General features: G+C 39.7%; 1 protein-coding gene across 5 annotated transcripts in view; it reads left to right on the top strand.

Annotated features, from left to right (window-relative positions):
- Nucleotides 1-361: 361 nt before the first annotated feature.
- The window catches only part of LOC132389915 (transformer-2 protein homolog alpha-like), a 39,520-nt gene continuing 20,540 nt past the window's right edge, over nt 362-19,341 (top strand). The window contains exons 1-5 of one of the 5 annotated variants that reach the window (XM_059962481.1): nt 395-534; nt 5,642-6,197; nt 12,771-13,045; nt 13,308-13,459; nt 18,225-18,396. In XM_059962481.1, coding sequence (XP_059818464.1) covers nt 13,320-13,459; nt 18,225-18,396 — 312 coding nt within the window. In that variant the 5' untranslated portion in view covers nt 395-534; nt 5,642-6,197; nt 12,771-13,045; nt 13,308-13,319. Of the gene's footprint in view, nt 535-5,641; nt 6,198-6,255; nt 13,046-13,307; nt 13,460-18,224; nt 18,397-19,341 lie in introns of those variants that run through there. The other 4 variants (XM_059962482.1, XM_059962479.1, XM_059962478.1 and 1 more) reach the window with 4 other exon arrangements.

Here is a 19,341-nt window from a genome sequence, read left to right as displayed (position 1 = left end):
TCTCGTGTGTTTTTGCTTTCATCCTCATTGTTTATCTAACTTTCCTTCAAATTCCATGAGATAATCCGTTTCCTTTACAACTGCGAACAACATCCTCCCAATTGGATGTTTTGACTTGAAGTTACCATTCCTGTCATTGAAATTAGAACATTCTGGGATTCCGACCGGTCTCCCTAACTTGACACTGGGGTAAGTCCGCCCCCTTCCGAATAGGCACGGGATAAAAGGGGAGGGACATTGAGAGAATTCCAAAAGTCCATTGGTCACAGGTCACGTCAATCGGCATCGTTACCTCTCGTCACTGCTACCAGCAGGAGCGGTTGACAAAACGTATAAAAGGGACCCCGGTTGTCAGGGCGCCATTTTGTCAGCTGTCGGCTTCGGGGAGTTGTGTGCTAAAGTTTCATTTTATTTCCTTTGCACATATCTATTTAAAAGTCAGTATTTTATTTAATCTCTTTTTTAAAATTTCCGTTGTGTTTGTTTTCGTTTGTTAAAATGAGTGACACGGAAGACTTGACTGACGAGGAAAAGGTGAGTAGAAATTGCGCACAGAGGAACCTGAGGGTTGCAGAGGCACCGGGGGCTTCTGGCTTTTATGTATTCCTTGGGAATCAATAAATACTTCAATTTACTCCATCTGACTGGTGCCAGGGAGAGCATGGGTTGATAGGGGCAACCCAGAAACATGAACTAATACTTCTTCCCTCGTGTTCCCTTCATTTGGATTTGTTCAGCAATCCATTTTTCAAATATGTAAATAAAGCTTTGCCCAGTCCCTTCCCCACAAATGTTTTGTTTGCAGCCTCTGGTGAAAGTAAACGGTAGGTTTGTTTATTACGGGCAGCCATCTTTGCATAGTGTCTTAAAATTTCATTTCACCCGCTAGCATTTGCATTTGTTTAACATTTTTTTTTAAGGGTTGGTGTTTTGCAATAGACTTTTTGGATAATATAAATGTCGTTGTAGCTCAGTTTTAGAATTGCCAATACATAGCGAGAATCTGTTTTGTGCTTCAAAACTACTTTATTATTTGCTAGAGATTGCTTGTAATAGTCGCATGTCATATGCAAATAGAATTAGAAAATAGTTCAGCATTAGATATTTTTTCAGCATTTCATGGATTTTAAAAGAAAAAGTGGAGGTGACAATGGAAATATAGACTTCAGTGTATTTTAAAACAAAATCACTTTCATGGGCAAAGCTTGACAAATGCCATTCATTTTAGGAAGATAGATGAGGGAAGCGTTTTTGGTTCCAAAAGTCCCGAGTGTTACTCACTGGCATTTGTTTGTTGGTCTCAATTGGAGTGGTAGTTAAGTTTTGTGTATCTCATGGCTCATTGTCAGCGATGCGGGTTTTGAACAAGGGTATTTAGTCACTGCCTTTTCTGCGCGTTGTGCAAAAGAATTGGCAAGAGAACAAGATTAAGTTTTGTAAGCATGGTCTATGTTTTGTAGCTGCAGAGATCTTGCTTAATTGTGATCTCTGGTCCTTTGTTGAGTTTTGTATGTTTTTGTATGTTCTTCTCTTAACTGAATGACTTCCTCTACCTTTTTTCGATATCTTGTCCTAAATCAGGGGTTCCCAACCTGGGGTCCATGAACCCCTGAGAACATAGAAGTGTGCAGCACAGGAACAGGCCATTCGGCCCACAATGTTGTGCTGAGCCAGTTTAAAAAGTAAAAAAACACCCAATCCTATCTACCTACACCATGTCCATATCCCTCCATCTTCCTTGCATCATGTGCCTATCCAAATGTCTCTTAAAGATCTCTAATGTATTGTCTAACACAGTACCAGGTAGCACATTCCAGGCATGCACAACTAACTTTTTAAAAAAAAGTACCCCTTGCATCCCCATTGAACCTACCCCCCTCACCTTCAATGCATGCCTTCTGGTATTAGACATTTTAGCCCTGGGGAAACAGATACTCTCTGTTCAACTTATCTATGCCTCTCATAATCTTATAACTCTCTTAACATATCTCCCCTCAGCCTCCACCGCTCCAAAGAAAGCAACCCAAGTTTGTCCAGCCTCTCACGACAGCACATGCCTTCAGCATCAGGCAGCATCCTGGTAAACCGCTTCTGCACCTTCTCCAGAGATTCAACATCCTTCCATAGTGGGATGACCAGAACTGTTGCAATACTCCAGATGCTCCATAAAGCTCCTCTCCAGAGCTTTATAAAGTTGCAACATAACCTCCTGATTTTTCAACTCAATGTCTCGACTAATAAAAGCAAACGTCCCATAACCCTTCTTAACCACCCTATCAACCTGTGTCGCCACTTTCAAGGAGCTGTGAACTTGGATCCCAAGATCTCTCTGCTCAGCAACACCGTTGAGGATTTTGCCCTCAACAGTGTACCGTCTCCTTGCATTTGCCAAGGTGCAGCACCTCATGTTTCTCTTAATGGTATTGGTTGGTCCATGGCATAGGAAAGATTGGGAACCCCTGTTCTAAATGCTTTATTGCAAAGACCAGTCAGTTGTTAGGGAAATTTCTACTGGAAAATTGCTAGTGTAGACAGGTGATAGATTGGGGCTGGGTATTAGTTGGCTCATATGTGGGAAAAAAAAATTAAAGTGAACAGAAGTGAAATTAGCCCACCACGCAGGTGAGGTGGTATCCAATGTTAAAAGGCACCAACACTGTTATTTTTAAAATTTGGATTATTAGAAAGATTTTATCAATCCACCGGTAGCATAGTGGTTAGCCCAATGCTCTACAGGCGACCCAGGTTCATTTCCTGCTGCCTATAAGGAGTTTTTGTACATTCTCTCTGTGACTGCATAGGTTTCCTCCGGGTGCTCTGGTTTCTTCCCATGGTCCAAAGATGTACTGGCTTGTAGAATTGTAAAATTGTCCTGTGATTAGGCCAGGTTGGGGGGGTGGGAATTTGCTGGGCAGCATGTCTTGGAGAACCTGCGCTGTATCTCATTTTAAAAAAATCATTTTGTTAGTGATTGCAGGAATAACTCATGCTTCCTTCTCGCAATTTAGATTGTCATTGAGTTGTGTGAGGAATGTGGTTTTATAAATGTTTATATTCAGAATCAAAGCATTATTGATCTTCAAATGATCAACTAATCTTTCGCTAGGGTGTGGGAGTGAGAGAATTAAAATTTGTCCAGTGGTTCATAAACTAGGCAAGTTATTCCATTGTTATTTCAATGTGACAGATAATTCTTACTGGTAAGATAGCAACAAGGATATTATGCACCTTGCACCACTTGCAAAATGATAACTGTCCATTTAAAAAGTTTGGAGGAAAGCTACTGACAGCTTTTTGATACTTCATTGTGTCTAAGTATCAGGCATCTAGTGTGGGTTGAATAAAAATTTCCTCCCATTGGGAAGATAGTAGTTCCTTTGTATCAATAAATTCCCATCGCTCTCCCTGGAACCAGGCTGCTTGTAGCTTTAATGTTATCTTTCCACCAAATTTGAGTTCACATTTATATCATCTGTTTCCACTTTGTATACAATTCTGATCTTCTGAAATGATCTTCCATGTCTTTGAATTTCCTTGGGAGTTACCTATGCCTATTAATTCATGGCTGCATTCCATCATTCTTTTTTCTGTAAACTGATACAATAGTCTGCTGTTTTTGTCCTAGCCTACTGTCTTGTTTATTCATCCATCCCTGCACTTGCCAACCTATATTTGCTCATTGTCAAGCAGTGCCTTGGTTATAAAGTTCTTGCACTTAGTTTCAGATGTTCTATGTTCTGGCACCTCTAGATCTTGATTATTGTGAGGTGTACCTGTCTCCCAATTCTGACTACATGCTTGCTTTGGAATTTCCTCTCTTAATCTCTCTAGCTTTCTCTTATTATGAAGTCATAGAAAATTGCAGCACAGAAACAGGGCCTTTGGCCTATCCAGTTGATGCTGAACCATTTAAGCTGCCTAGTCCCATCAACCTGCACCGGGATCATAGCCTTCCACACCCCTCCTGTCCATGTACTTTAGATCTAAACTTAAATGTTGAAATCAAGCTTACATGCACACTTGCACTGGCAGCTTGTTCCACTCTGAGTGAAGAAGTTTCCCGTCATGTTCCCCTTAAACATTTCACCTTTCGCCCTTAACCCATGACCTCTAATTTTACTCTTGCCCAACCTCAATGGAAAAAGCTTGCTTGCATTTACCCTATCTAAACCCCTTATAATCTTGTATACCACTATCAAATCTCTGCTCAACCTTCTACTTTCCAAATAATAAAGTCATAACCTATTCAATCTTTCCTTAAACTCAGGTCTTCCAGACCCAGCAACATCTATATAAATTTTCTATGTACTCTTTCAACCTCATTTACATCTTTGGGCAATGACCAAAACTGCAAATAATACTCCAAATTAGGCCTCACCAATGTCTTGTATAACTTCAGCATTACATCCCATCTCCTGTACTCAATACTTGGCATTATGTGCCAAAAGTTTTCTTTATGCCCTATCTTTCTGTGACAATTATCTATCTACCAGTTATTGGCGTTCCCTCCCTAAAATTGTTTTATCAATTTGTTTTCTGTCTTAATATTTTTGTGACTGCAACATTTTATCTGTATGTATTCCTGTGAAATACTTTGTGTTCTTTTTACTGCATAAGCACATTAAAAATGCAAGTTGAAATCTCGTGTTACACTCCCTTTGTCTCCTTTAGATGTGAAGTATGTTATAATTTACTTTAAACATGTATTATCCCTTTCTGATCAGATTTCTGTATCCTATTGCCCTTGATTCAGTCACGCCACTCTCGCCCAAGTCAGAAGACTGTTTCAAATAACACGCAAAGTGCTGGAGGAACTCTGCAGGTCAGACAGGAATAAAGGGTTGACGTTTCGGGCTGAGACTCTTCATCAGGATTGTTTTCAAGTCCTTCTTGAAACTTGTGCAAAATTAGTGCCAAGGCAGTTTCTGTGTTAATATTGTGACTTTCAGAAGTGAAATTATAGTCTTTGCTGTTGTGTATTTCACCTAAAGTCACTAAAAAAGAAATTGTCAGCAATTGATTATGGGGTCATGTGCACAGATGGACTACCAGTGTTTCCCATCATTACAGATGATGGGTGGTAAAGGTTGTCTAAAGTTAGAACAGGATATTAATCAACTGAGAACCTGACCAATGGCAGATGGAATTTACAAGGACTGTACATAGTGAAAGGCAAGACCTTGGAGGAGTTGAACAGAGATCTTGGGGGTACAGCTACATAAGCCCATAAGATATAGGAGCAGAATTAGGCCATTTGGCCCATCGAGTGCACCATCAGTCCATCATGGCTGATTTATTTCCCTTGTCAACCACATTCTTTTGCCTTCTCCCTGTGACCTTTGGTGCCCTGACTAATCAAGAGCCTGTCAACTTCAGCTTTAAATATACCCAGTGATTTGGCCTCCACAGCCATCCGTGGCAATGAATTCCACAGCTTCACCAGCCTCTGGATAAAGACATTCTTCCTCATCTGATTTCTAAAGGTATACTTGTATTCAGAAGGTCTCTGGTCTTAGAATCCCCCACTAGGAGACATCCTTGCCACATCAGCTGTATCTAGGCCTTTCGACATTCAAAATTCAAAGTACATTTATTATCAAAGTATGTATGCAGTATACAATTGAGATTTGTCTTCCCACAGACAGCCACGAAACAAAGAAACACCAGGAAACCCATTCGAAGAAAACATCAAACACACAACGTAGAAAAAAGGAACAAATCGAGCAAACAGCAAAAAATGAGCAAAATGCAATTTCAACATCAAACCTCAAAGTCATTAAAACTGTCTAGTTTAGTTCAATTTAGTGCTGTGTCATTCATTGACTGTAGTTTGCAGAAGCAGTCCGCCCTGATCAAAGTCAAAAAAAGGAATGCTCAAAAGCCAGGAACACATCATAACATGAACTACAGACTCTAATCAACAAAATGCATTGATGAAACCTTGCCCAAGACTCCAGCACCCTTTTTCAGCAGTATCGAGTGAATGGGGAGAGAGAGAGACCAGCCAAACATGGGCTCAGTCGTCCATGAGGTTTCACTCAGATCACATCAACCACCCCCCACCCCACCCAATTCTTCTAAAATCCAGCGGGTACAAGCTCAGAGCAATCAAACGTTCTTCATTTTTTTTAAACCTTTCATTTCTGGGATCTTGTGAACCTCTGGAATTTCCCCAATGCAGGTGCATCCTTTCTTAGGTAAGGAATTCAAAAGTGCTCACAATAGTACATAGTTCCATTAAATGGCAGCACAGGTGGACAGTGGTGAAGAAGGTTTGACTTAGGCTGAAGCAGTGAGTGCAAAAATTGGAATGCCATGTTGTGTTTTGTATAAAACATTATCTGGGCTGTACTTGGAATATTGTGTGCAGATTTGGTTGCTATACCACAGGAAAAATGTGATTAACCTAAAGGGGGTGCAGAAAAGACTCACAAGGATGTTGCCAGGATTGGGGGGGCTTGAGTTGTAAGCCGAGATTCGACGGATTATTTCTTCTAGAGCAAAGTAGGCTGAGTGGCAACATAAATAAAATCATGAGAGGCACTGGTATGGTAGGTTGCCAGTGTGTGTTCCAATGATGAGGGGGTATAAAACTAGAGGGCACAGATTTAAGCTGAGAGGAAGGTTTATAGAAATCTGAGGTGTACTTTTTTCTCACAGTGGTTGGTATCTGGAACAGAGTGCCAGAAGCAGTGGAAGCAGCAATATTGTAAGAGGCATCTGGAAGCTATAGGAATGAACAAGGTAGAGAGGGATGTGGAATTAATACAGGCAAGTGGGATTAGTATAGATACACATAGTCATCAATATGACTTATTGTTTAAAGTGCTTATTTGGCTGTGAAGCACTAAGGGTTGCCCAAAAATAAGGAAAATTGTGCATTAAATCTCTCACTTATCCTGTCCAAATGCTCCTCTGTAAGCAAGATAGGCTGATTTGCTATTCAGGCTGTAGAAATTATTCTATAATGACTTTGGTCATCAAATATAACTGTGCATTTGTAGATTGGTTATTTCATAAATGAAGATTGAGAACCCCTCTAATTCTACTTGCATCCCCATTCTAGCCCAGGAGCTAATTGTAGAACTAAATCTAGGATTGGTAAGGAGGGTAAAGATGTTGGATTAAACTATTTTACCTGTTTAGCTCAGAACTGGGTTAACTAAGTTAGGGATTGGGAAGTCAGGTTTAAAGCAGTTGCTAACTAAGCATAAGTTGACAAACAAAAACTTCTTGCCATCTGAAAATGAAATAAACATTAAAAAAAAGTTTCAGCTTTACATCTTGTCCATGTGGAATTCGTTTTGAAGACACAATGGATTCCAATTAATTGGGAAACATCGGGACCAGTACATTTTGGTTCAATTAAGTGGCTGCTCTAATTAGCCGAAGTTTCATGGAAATCGTTAGAGGTATAAAAAGACAAATTATTGTTTAACTGAGTAATAGATTATGTATTGAAATGAAATGCAGAACATATTAGAACACTAGCAGTACAACTACAGTACTAAAAATGTAGTTTCTGATAGTTATTGACAGAGGAATGCACTGTATACTGCTGTGTTCTTTTGATTGTAAATGAACAAAATCAGCACAGATGCCTAGTGCAGGTAATGGACTGCCTTCATATAATTGTGTCCTCCAAATCCCCATTTTCATTGTAACCTTCAAGATCATTGTTGATATGTTCAAACTCTTTGTAGTTTCGAACTTGTTGAAGTAGCCACTCCCAGCCATTTCTAGCGTCTCCAAGCTTGAACACATGAAGCCACAGTGAGCAAAACAGTTCTGAATTGTCTTGCTGCTTACTTCTCATCTAAGTGACAAAAATCACTGCTTTTTGAACACAAAGGCGTGCAACTGAGGCTCTTTAAAAGCTGGTCACTCTAAGCAAGATGTAGTGTTTAGCAGTCACGTGTGACTGGCGCTTGTTAGAAACCAGCAGCAGTCTCCTGTCTAAGTGGCCTGATGTCTCAAATAAGTGGCCGCCCTGATTAAATGATGGTCCAATTAACTGAAATCCACTATTTTGTTGGGTAAGGTGTTCTGACATTTTCTTGGAAGTGGTAGAATCCCAGGTTTATTGCCTATTGCCCATTCTTTAAATCAGGGGTTCGCAGCCTGGGATCCACAGACTCCTTGGTTAATGGTAGAGGTCCATGGAATAAAAAAGGTTGGCAACTCCTGCTTAGATGCTTAATGATTAGATGGAGTGGTGTGCGTGTGGCAAAAATGAGCTTTCCTCAAGTCTTTCTTTTGAATCCAGTTATGTCTCATCTACCTCCCATACCTGTTCAGCAGGAAGATTTTTTTTAACTGCTGAGTAAGGAAATTACTCCTTGGTTATATATGATGAAGTGACCCCTTCTGCAGAGACTGCTTGACCCTACAGCCAAAGGAAACAGCAAGTATCCTATCAGCCCTCTCAGAATCTTGTGTATTTGAATGAGATCTCTTTAGACTTGTCTAAATCTTGGTTAATATAGACCAATCTTGTCTCTTCATTGATTCCTGAGACTTGTCCAATCTGGTGAATCTGCACATGGTAAGTATATCTTTTGAGTCTGCAAACCAGAACTTCTCCCAATGTTCCAGGTGTGGCCTTGCCAATATCTGTACAGCTACAGCAAGACTTTGGGCTTTATAGGAAAGAAGATCAGGGTACAGTGTGTCTTTTGTCTTCGTAATTACAGCTTGTCCCTGTATATTAGCTTTGTGTTTCATAAATCAGGACATCAAGATTCATTTGTATGCCTTGTACTTCTGAGTTGTCGATGTTCAAAGTACATTCTTTTTCAAGATTGACCATCTGAAAATGAGATTTAACTGAACTGCTATTCATTATTTTCAGAACTATTTTGAACATGGCACATAAATATTTTAACATGAAGATTCTAACCCTTTTTTAAGTGAAATTGATTGAAATGTATTAATCATCACAGGATTATTGTAATCCTCAAATTAATAATCTCTTGTATTTCACTAAAATGTGGTAGTCATTTCCACAAAGGCTGATGTGAGGCACTGGAAAATAAACTGAAAACTGGACCAGTTAAAATAATCACCTTGCTTTAGCACAGATAATTTCAAAGCCCCTGGATTTTTTTATGTATTCAATTTAATACAGGCATGTTATTTTAGATTTTACTTCCGTGTTGAACAATTGAGACAATCAAAAAGTATCTGTACAGTGGAGTTAGAAGAGCTGCTGCTGCCTCTGCTGCAGTGACCTGGGTTTCATCCTGACTTAAAGATGGTGTCTGTGTGGAGTTTGCATGTTCTGTGTCCAGGTGTTCTAGATTCTTTCAACGTGCCAAAGTGTGGGTTGGTAGGTTGATTAGCTGTTGTAAAATTAAGTAGAATCTGAGGGTTGTCAAGGGGGTGGTTGGAAAATAAAATGGATTAATGGAAATGTGTGTTTGATGCTTAGTCCAGGCACAGTAGGCTGAAGGTCCTGTTTCAGTGCTGTATGACACTGCAGAAAATGTTGGATGCTGGAACTGTGAAGAAAATGGAAGCATGCAGCAGGTCAAGAAGCATCCAAGTGCAAAGTTTTCCAGTTTTGACAGTTTTAAACCTGAAGTATTAACTCTTTTTCTCTTTTCACAAATGCCGTGCGACTTGCTGAGTTTTCTGGCATTTTGTTTCAAAGAATACACGTTTCCAAGAGATAATCCATCTGTTGATACCAATTTTCTGAAGCCCACATTGAATGTTAAGAATTTATTTATAATGTTGAGATACACTGATATGTTCTCTAATGGTGGGAAATCTTCAAAGAAAATCTACCTTTTTTTTAAAAAAAAGCAGCTCCATATTTTTGACGAACAGTCTGGTATTTGCTACCATAGATGTTAAATCACCTAAATATTGGTTTGAATTGCATTCTACCAACGTACTGATTGCTTTATACAATTTCTTGTCACTTATGATAGAAGTCAGACATTTTGCTTGATCCAACAATCATTAAATTAAAAATAACTCCATGTATGTATTTAGTAAGTGAGGTGAAAGGCAGTTCTTTATTACACTAACATGTTAACTGCTTGCCAATTGTAAAGCTAATGTCCAAGACTGCTATAAGTTATTAGAAAGCTGGTATGTATTACCTTTTCCTCTAGGAATGGGGCTCCCAATCTTTATTTATTCCATGGACTAATGCCATTAAGCATGGAGTCCGTGGACCCTGGTTGGGAACTGCTACTCTAAGAAGATGTCATTGGCTTCCTCAGATAGCGATGATGAACCCTCTTCTTTAGAGCGTTCTGTAATACTTTCTAGCTGAGGGGTTCCCAACCTAGGATCTGTGGACCCTTGGTTAATGGTACGGGTCCATGGGATAAGAAAGGCTGGAAACCCCTGCTCTAGATGAACGAAGTACTTGTGGCAGGAGCTGGTCAAGTTAAATATCACATTGAGTGTGAAAATCTATTGGGCTAGATGCATTTATCTGCTTGTAACTAAATGAGATGGTCCATAGACCTAACTTCTGTAATGACTCCAGAAAATCAATTTGACTTTGGAGATACACTAATACATAAATAGGCAGACAGTAGTGTAGGGAACAAGTAAAATTGAACTTCATTGTTGAAGCTGTAACCTAGCAGTCCTTGTTTTGTAAAGACTTTCTATCGTGAGTGACCAGTGGTATTTTTAGAATTTAGTCCTTCTGGTGTGACATCACCTTACATTTAACCTCATAGTCAGATTTATTACCACTGGCGTATGTCATGAAATTTGTTTGCGGCAGTAGTACTTCCCAGACATAATAAAAAAAACCTATATTACAATAAGGTTAATTAATTAAATAAGTAGCTCAAAAAAGCAAAATAAAATAATGAAATAATGTTCTCTGGTTCAATGTCCAATCAGAAATCTGATGGCAGAGGGGAAGAAGTTGTGTCTGAGTGTGCCTTCAGGTGCCTATACCTCCTTCCTGTTGGTAAAAATAAGAGGGCATGTCCTAAGTGATGGGGTCCTTAATGGTAGATGCTTAATTATTGAGGCTATGCCTCTTGAAGGTATCCTTGATGTGGGAAGAGCTCATGCCCATGATGCAGCTGGCAGAGATTACAACTTTCTGCAGCTTTTTCCAGTCCATATATTCATTTAGCCAACTTGCAACTTTACAAATAAAAGATCTTATGGGTTCAGATAGGTCAATTAAGAAATGCAAAAATACCTGTATGCCAAGAGCTATGGTAATTACCATCCTGATGAGTTTTTATTTATTTAGTCAAACCTATTAAGTTTTATTAGTAATGGCTCTTTTGTTTAATTCAGTCTGGTCACGAATTCCATTCTGAACATGGATTTAAAATAATTATTAGAGCATTTCACTACCAGGTGTATATTTTTGGTGAAGCCTTTTTTCTAAGTAATTAATTCAGAATTGCTCTCATAATATTTTTTAATTTTATTACAGATCTGCTGGTGAAAAGGCCCTTTCAGCCCTTTGAGCCATACCGCCCAGCAACTCCCATTAACCCCAATTTAACCCTAACCTAATCACAGGACAATTTGCAATGACCACTTAACCTACCCAGTAGGTCTTTGGGCCATGGGAGAGAACTAGAGCACCCAGAGAAAACTCATGCATTCCACGGGAGGATGTGCAGAGACTCCTCATAGAGGATGCCAGGATTGAACTCCAAACTCCCAATGTCTCGAGCTGTAATAGTGTCATGCAAGCGGTTACTTTACTGTGTTTTATTAATAGTGCTCTGACATGTTTTATTTTCTGAAAGAAAGTTTGTACATTCTCCCTTGACTGTGTGAGATTCCTCCGGGTGCTCTGGATTCCTCCCACAATCCAAAGATGTACTAGTTAGTAGGTTAATTGATCACTGTAAATTTTCCTGTGATTAAGCTAGGGTTAAATAGGTAGGTTGCTGAGCAGTGTGGCTCGTTTGGCCGGAAGGATCTGTTCCACGCTGTATCTCTATATAAAATAAATCAAAATTGCACCTTAGTGTTATGAGAAATTGCTGCAAGATCAAGAAGTATGTGCCTACAGTAAAGTCAAATATTCTGTAAAGATGAGTCTTCAACTTGTACTATAATCTTAAACTAAAGAACATGCTGTTAATCATAGTCCTCCACCCTGCCTGTTTTGTATTGTAAGGGAAATGAGGCAATTTATTTGTTCCTTTTTGTGATTGACTTTTCTGTTCATCAAAAAATGAAGTCATAGGATTTTATCACGGACAATCAATGACACATCCAGTCAAATATGACGCAGGTGAAATGGAATTAAGATCTTCATATTAATCATCAGAATTAAGTGATGAAAGTAACTTTATGAAGATCCTTTAAATCAGTGAAAGTAAAATTGTTAACCTGACTTCCTGATACTGAACTTTTAAAATATATATCGAGTGAAGGATCGTGTCATCAGTTAAGTGTCTTTCCCTGTCTAATAAATTGTTATTGGGTATTAGAATTCATGCAGAAATAATTCTATTAGGAATATCCATAAGGGTGAAATTTTGGTAGCAGTGCATTTTTTTTAAAGCAAAGCTTTTACTAAGTAATATTTTATTAAAGTAACTATTTCACTGTAGCGCTTGATTTTGCCATCTCAAACCTTAGAGTAACTGGAGTACTGTCTGATTTTTACAAAACAAGGATAATTGGCTTGTCCCTGGTCCAGTAGACATTTCAAAATTTCTTAAATGGGTGAATAAATTTTAATGGGAAACTAAGATTTACAGCAAGTTTTAATCTGATCCCATATACCTCATCATGCTGAATATTCTTTTTCCATTAAGGTTAATGTACATGAAGAAGGTGGAATAATGGAAGATAATCAAGATAATGACTATACACACAAGTATTACAGATCAGTCAAATAAATTTGAAGCTGAAATGAGAGCGAAGAATGGTCAGATAGAAGAGCATGCATGGTGTAAGGCATTAAGTGGTTTGGAAGGTGAAGAATTCTCGGTGTAAGAAAACTGAAAAATGAAGAATGAAGAAAAGAAAAAGTAAAAACGAGTGAAGTAAATTTAAAAGAAGGTGTCTGGAGGAAAGATACCTAGGCCAAGTAATGTATATAGTCTATTTGTGTCTGTATGCTTCAGTTCTAGTATAAATTGCATGCTAAACTTTATAATCAGACCGATTAATACAAAAAAAAATTGGACAAATGATATCAGGGACTATTTAATATTCTAGCTAGGTTAATGGGGTTTTCTATATTAGGGAAATGGTTGAGGTGAAATTAAGTGCTACATTTTGCCTGGTTAGGATGTTACTGCAGTCTCAGTTCACTACTTGCTTGGTAATAAAATGTCCTGATGTACTAGGATGGGAGGTCGATGTCGAGATCACGGAGTAGGACACCAGCTAAACTGAACAAGTCGAAAAGCCGATCTGCTTCCCGTTCATTGTCAAGGGCGTCAAACTTATCAAGATCTCGGACATCATTCTCACGATCTCGATCACGTTCCAAGTCACGGTGAGTAGAGATATTACAGGATAGCTAATGTGTGCTTATGCTTTTTACAGTTACAATTCTGTGGAGTTTGCAGTCTTATGGTATGTGCAAGTTCTTTAATTACATTTGCCCTTGTTCCATTTCCTTTTGGGGGCCATGCTAGTGTAGCGGTTATCATGACTCTATTACAGTTCAGGACATTCGGAGATTGGAATTTAATTCAGGCACTGTCTGTAAGGAGTTTGTACATTCTACCCGTGGCTGTGTTGTGTTCATCCCACAGTCCAAAGATCTAATGCTTAGTAAGTTTATTGGTCATTGTAAATTGTCCTGTATTAAGGCTAGTGTTAAATAGGGGGTGGGTTGCTGGGCAGTACGGCCTGTTGGATTGGTAGGGTCTGCTTTGTGCTGTATCTCTAAATAAATTGGTGTCCATTTGTAATATTAAAACCATTCATTTTTAACATATATATATATATATATATATATATTTATTTGAATTTCTAAAAGATCTTTGATGTGCTGCATACTGCATTATGATTTGAGAAGGCAAGTTAGTAACTAAATTGTAGAGGACTACAGTACAGAAACGGGTCCTTTAGCCCATCTAGTCCATACTGAACTATTAACCTGCTTCGTCCCATTGCCCTAGGCCATTGCTGTCTGTACCCCTCCCATCCATGGACTCATCTAAGTTTCCTCTTAAATATTGAAATCACCACTTCTGTTGAAATGAATATCAAAATGAGGGTAAAACAAAGTAGGAAGCGATTTGACATTTACTCAAACTGCCAAAATGTGTGAAATTATGTACTGCCAGAATATGTGATGTGACGTGTTCTTGTTGCTTAAGTGAATTACTTGACCTTGGAAATTGGAAATGAAATTTCAAAGGTTTTTTCTGACAACACTTGTTTAGTTACTTGCTGAATCAATGTGTTGATAAATGTAGATTGCACATCTTATAGGAAGCAGCAGACTCCTTGAAATCTGCTTCTAGAGTAGAGGAATCTGATGTACAGAAACATCATTTGCAAAGTACCAAAGTTGATGGTTTCTCAAAACAAAAAAAAATGCAGGTTCAGAGGACTGTATCAGTTTCCAGAAGAACACAATTGAAAGACAAGACAGTTGGACTAAAAACTTAGAACCTTGGTTAATACAAACAATTTAGATTTTCATATTTTAAAAAGGGTATGGGCACCCAGGAAAATAATGCAAAAAGATGTATAGTTGGGACCTTTACTCAAGATTTAGAAGAACGAGGGCTCAAGAATACAAGACATCCATGTAGTAGAAGTAGGTTATTTGCTTTGTAAGGATTGAATCAAATTTTATGGAGGAGGGAAAATTATGACAGTGTAGTGGTGTGCTACACGCAGCGCTGAAATAACGACACATAGTTGGTGAGCTGCAGTTGCAAAAGAGATTTATTCAAACTTCACAGACTCACTTTAAAGCCTTCCTGATCCCGCCCTCCTCGGATGGGAATGCTGTAGGGGGCGCGTATTCACAGTCCCGTACCGCGTGTGGGCTTTTCCCCTTGCTGGTGAAGCAGGCTTGGTGCCCTCTTTGGGACCGGCCTCAATGCTGGTGCGCGCTACTTTGTGAACCAGTTCGAGTACGCTGGGAAGTGGGTCACCACATAACCCCCCCACCCCCCCAGAACCAGCGATACACCCCCCAATGTCCTCAGTCTGGGTCGGACTCTGTTTGGGAGGTCTGCCTCTGCGCCACGGTGCCTGAATCTCGACCGGCTGCGCCAAGTCCACATGGGCCGGTTTGAGTCGGTCCACTGTGAAAACCTCCTCTTCCCCCCCCCCCCCCCCCCAATGTCCAACACGAATGTGGACCAGTTGTTTCTGATCACCGTAAACGCTGTAGCGGTGCCCGATGTCCGCCCCGTCGTACAAAAGCGAACTTACAGTTTTGCAGGTCTTTGGGTATGCAGGTTGGGTTCTGCCCATGCTGTGAAGTTGTGAAGTGGGTATGGGGGCCAGGTTAATTCTCATATAACTGCTTGTAGATAGAATAACTATTCCTTTTTTAAAAAAAAACAGCTCTGTATAATTGCCTATGACTTAGGAAATCAGATAGAATAACTTTTAATATGTGAATTGAAACAGTCCATGTGATCTACTGAATAGTCCACAGCAATATTTATGCTCTACTAAAGCTTCTATCCACCTAACTCCATCAGTACATCCTTCTATTTCCTCCTCCTTGCTTAGTTAGCTTCTCTTTTAAAAAGCAACTTACTGAAAGAGGTAGCTGAAGAGATAGTGGAGGCATTAGTAGTGATCTTTCAAGAATCACTAGATTCTGGAATGGTTCTGGAAGACTGCAGAATTACAAATGTCACTCTCCTTTTGAAGGGAGAGAGGCAGAAGAAAGGAAACTATAGGAGTTTGTCTGATCTCAGTGGCTGGGAAGATGCTGAAGTCAGTTATCAAGAATGAGTTCTCAGGGTGTTTGGAGGCACATGATAAAATATTCTGTAGTCGGCATGGTTTCCTTGTGTAGCAAATCATTAGTCTCGATAGACCGTGGACCTTGGAAAGTTTCCAGAGCGCAAGCCTGGGCAAGGCTTATGGAGGACCAGCAGTTGCCCAAACTGCAAGTTTCCCCTCTCCACACCACCGATGTTGTCCAAGGGAAGGGCATTAGGACCCATACAGCTTTGCACCGGTGTTGTTGCAGAGCAATGTGTGGTTAAGTGCCTTGCTCAAGGACACACAAAGCCTTAGCCAAGACATGAGCTAGCGACCTACAGATCACTAGACGAACGCTTAACCACTTGGCCACGCGCCAACACGATTTCCTTAAGGGAAATCTTGCCTGAAAAATCTGTTAGAATTCTTTGAAGAAATAAGCAGGTTGATGTGGTGTACTTGGATTTTCAGAAGGCCTTTGACACGAGGCTGCTACGAGGCTGGAAAGATTCTAGCATGGATAATGCATTGACTGATTGTCAGGAGGCAAAGAGTGGGAATAAAGATGGCCTTTTCTGGTTGACTGCCAGTGACTAGTGTTCCTCAGGGGTCTGTGTTCGGACCAATTTGTTTTACATTGTATGTCAATGATTTGGATGATGAAATTGATAGCTTTGTTGCAAAGGTTGCAGATGTGATAGGAGGATGGGTGGAGGAACAGGTAGTTTTGAGGAAATGGGTTACAGAAGGACTTGGACGGATTAGGAGAATGGGTAAAGAAGTGACAGATGGAAAACAGTGTCGGGAAGTGTCTGGTCATGCATTTTAGTAGAAGAAATGAATGGAGAGAAAATACAAAAATCAAAAGTGCAAAGGGATTTGGGAGTCCTTGTGCAAGATTCCCTAAAGGTTAATTTGCAGGTTGAGTCTGTGATGAGGAAGGCAAATGTGATGTTAGCATTCATTGCAAGATGACTTGTATGTAAAAGCAAGGATGTAATGTTGAGACCTTATAAAGCGATGCTGAGGCCTCACTTGGAGTATTGTGAGCAGGTTTGGGCCCATTAGTTTAGAAAGGATGTGCTGAAACTGGGCGGGTTCAAAGGAGGTTCCCAAAAATGATTCCATGATCAAATGGCCTGTCCTATGAAGAGCATTTGATGGTTCTGGGCCTGTATTCACTGGAATTCAGAAGAATGAGGGGAGACCTCATTGAAAACTATCAAGTGGTGAAAGGCCTTGATAGCATGAATGAGGAGAAGTTTCCAATGGTGGCAGTGTCTAAGACCAGAGGAGACAGCCTCAAAATAGAGGGATGTTCTTTTAGAATGGAGATAAGGAATTTTTTAGCCAGAGGGTGGTGAATCAGAAATCCTCTGCCATAGTCGGCTGTGGAAACCAAGTCTGTATGTATACTTAAGACAGAGGTTGATAGATTCTTGATTGGTCAGGGCATGAAGGGATACGGGGCGAAGGCAGGAGATTGGGGCTGAGAGGAAAATTGGATCAGCCGTGATGAAATGGCAGAAAAGACTTGATGGGCCAAATGGCCTAATTCTGCTCTTATATCTTGTGATCTTATGGTCTTGTAGTTTACCTTGTTTCCTGATGGTGAGGAATTCCACTTCTTATTAAACTTATCCATGATTGTGCAGTTTATGTATGTTTATTCAGTCAGTTATTCTTGAGATTTCAATGCAGTTTACTTTTTCTCTTTAAAGGGTTTTGTAAGCTTACGCTGAACGTGCAAATGTTTTAATTTGAATATTACTCTATCAAACTTCTCAATAAAATCATTTTTCCAAACCTTTCAGAATTTCAATGTCCTTCTGCACTTAAGTTACCAATGAAGGACTCATCATTATTGTTGTGTGCCATGTCGTATTACGTGGGTGAGCATTGTCTTCCATGACCGTGATTGTTCTTGTGATTTCATTGCCTTCTGGACAGTGTCTTTACAAGACGGGTGACACCCAGCCATTATCAATACTCTTCAGAGATTGTCTGCCTGGCATCAGTGGTCACATAACCAGGACTTGTGATCTGCCCCGGCTGCTTATACGACCATCCACCACCTGCTCCCATGGCTTCATATGACACTGATTTGGGGGGTGGGGGGGTGCTAAGTAGGTGCTACACCTTGCTCCTTGCCCAAGGGTGACCTACAGGCTAGAGGAAGGAAGGAGCATCTTTCAAATCCTCCACCCTGCCCATAATGGAGGTCTATTGAAACATAATCACAGTAGTGACATGTGAAAATGTAGTTTTGATGTGGAGAGCTTTTTTAAATCACAGTCAGGAATATTTGTCTTCTCTAATTGAATTGTTCATCAGTTACATTCTTGTCTCCGAAGGTCACATTCCCGTCGTCATCGCCGTCGCTCAAAGTATTATTCACGATCGAGATCTCACACTAGGTCATATAGGAGAAGATCCAGGAGCCGATCTTACTCACCTGTCTACAGGCGTAGAAGAAGCAGCAGCCATTCTCCCATATCCAGCAGGCGACGTCACATTGGAAGCAGGGTCAGTATCATTTGTCTTTTTATGATGGTGTGCCTTTTTTTTTATAAAGCAATATGCCAGGAAATTTGTTCTTTGATCTTATGGTCTTCTGTTGCTAATATTCTTCCAAACTGTACAGTAACAATATGCTGCAGAATATTTTAAATTCTGTGCCAACTGATCTTAATGATGTAATTTGAGTCTATTGAGCAAAGAAAGTAGAATTCATAAGATTACATTCAAAATTGTATTGAACTAACTAAGATTTGTAAGAAGGGGAGATGTGGTATCCCTTATCCAAATCTAACAGCCTTATACCTCCTCTTTCCTCTGAACAAAAGGAACTTGGCACTTCATTGTCATGGTCCGATGACAGACTACAGTCAGTGAAAGGGTAGCAGGAAGCAACATGTCTCAACAACTTGAGCATCTTTCATCAATTATAGTGGCTAAACTGATGTAGGTGATCTACAGTAGCATGGTTGGGTACATGTTCCAGACTGTCTGGATTTCTGTTTTACCCTCCTTGAGGTTAAACTGGTCACACACTACACATCATTTCCTAGCTACTATGAGTAGAATAGCTTTTCTTTTAGAGTCTGCTAGTTTAACATCTCCTTACCAACTTAGCTGAGATTTGTCAATGCTGCTAGTCACCTTTTTTTTGATTTTTTTAATGCATTTTCTACAACACTACAAACAAAAAAAACCCCAAAAACAAAATAGGAAATTAGTACAGTGCAAGATAAACATACGATAGTAATATATTACAAAATAAAATAATTGAGAAAGCACCCAAGTTGAAGTCGTGTACAGTTAGTGTCCACCCCCCAACCCCACAAAAAAAAACTCCAGACCAACCAAAACAAAATGTAGAAAATATAAATCAGAACATTGAAACCCCCAAAACTGTAAATACAATTGAAAACAGAAGATAATAATGCCTACTACCAAAAAAAGCTGAAA

The sequence above is a fragment of the Hypanus sabinus genome, unplaced genomic scaffold (assembly GCF_030144855.1).
Source record: "Hypanus sabinus isolate sHypSab1 unplaced genomic scaffold, sHypSab1.hap1 scaffold_704, whole genome shotgun sequence".
NCBI classification, from domain to species: Eukaryota; Metazoa; Chordata; class Chondrichthyes; order Myliobatiformes; family Dasyatidae; genus Hypanus; species Hypanus sabinus.
Note: the sequence above shows the minus strand (reverse complement) of the source record. Positions and strands in the feature narration are given on the sequence as shown.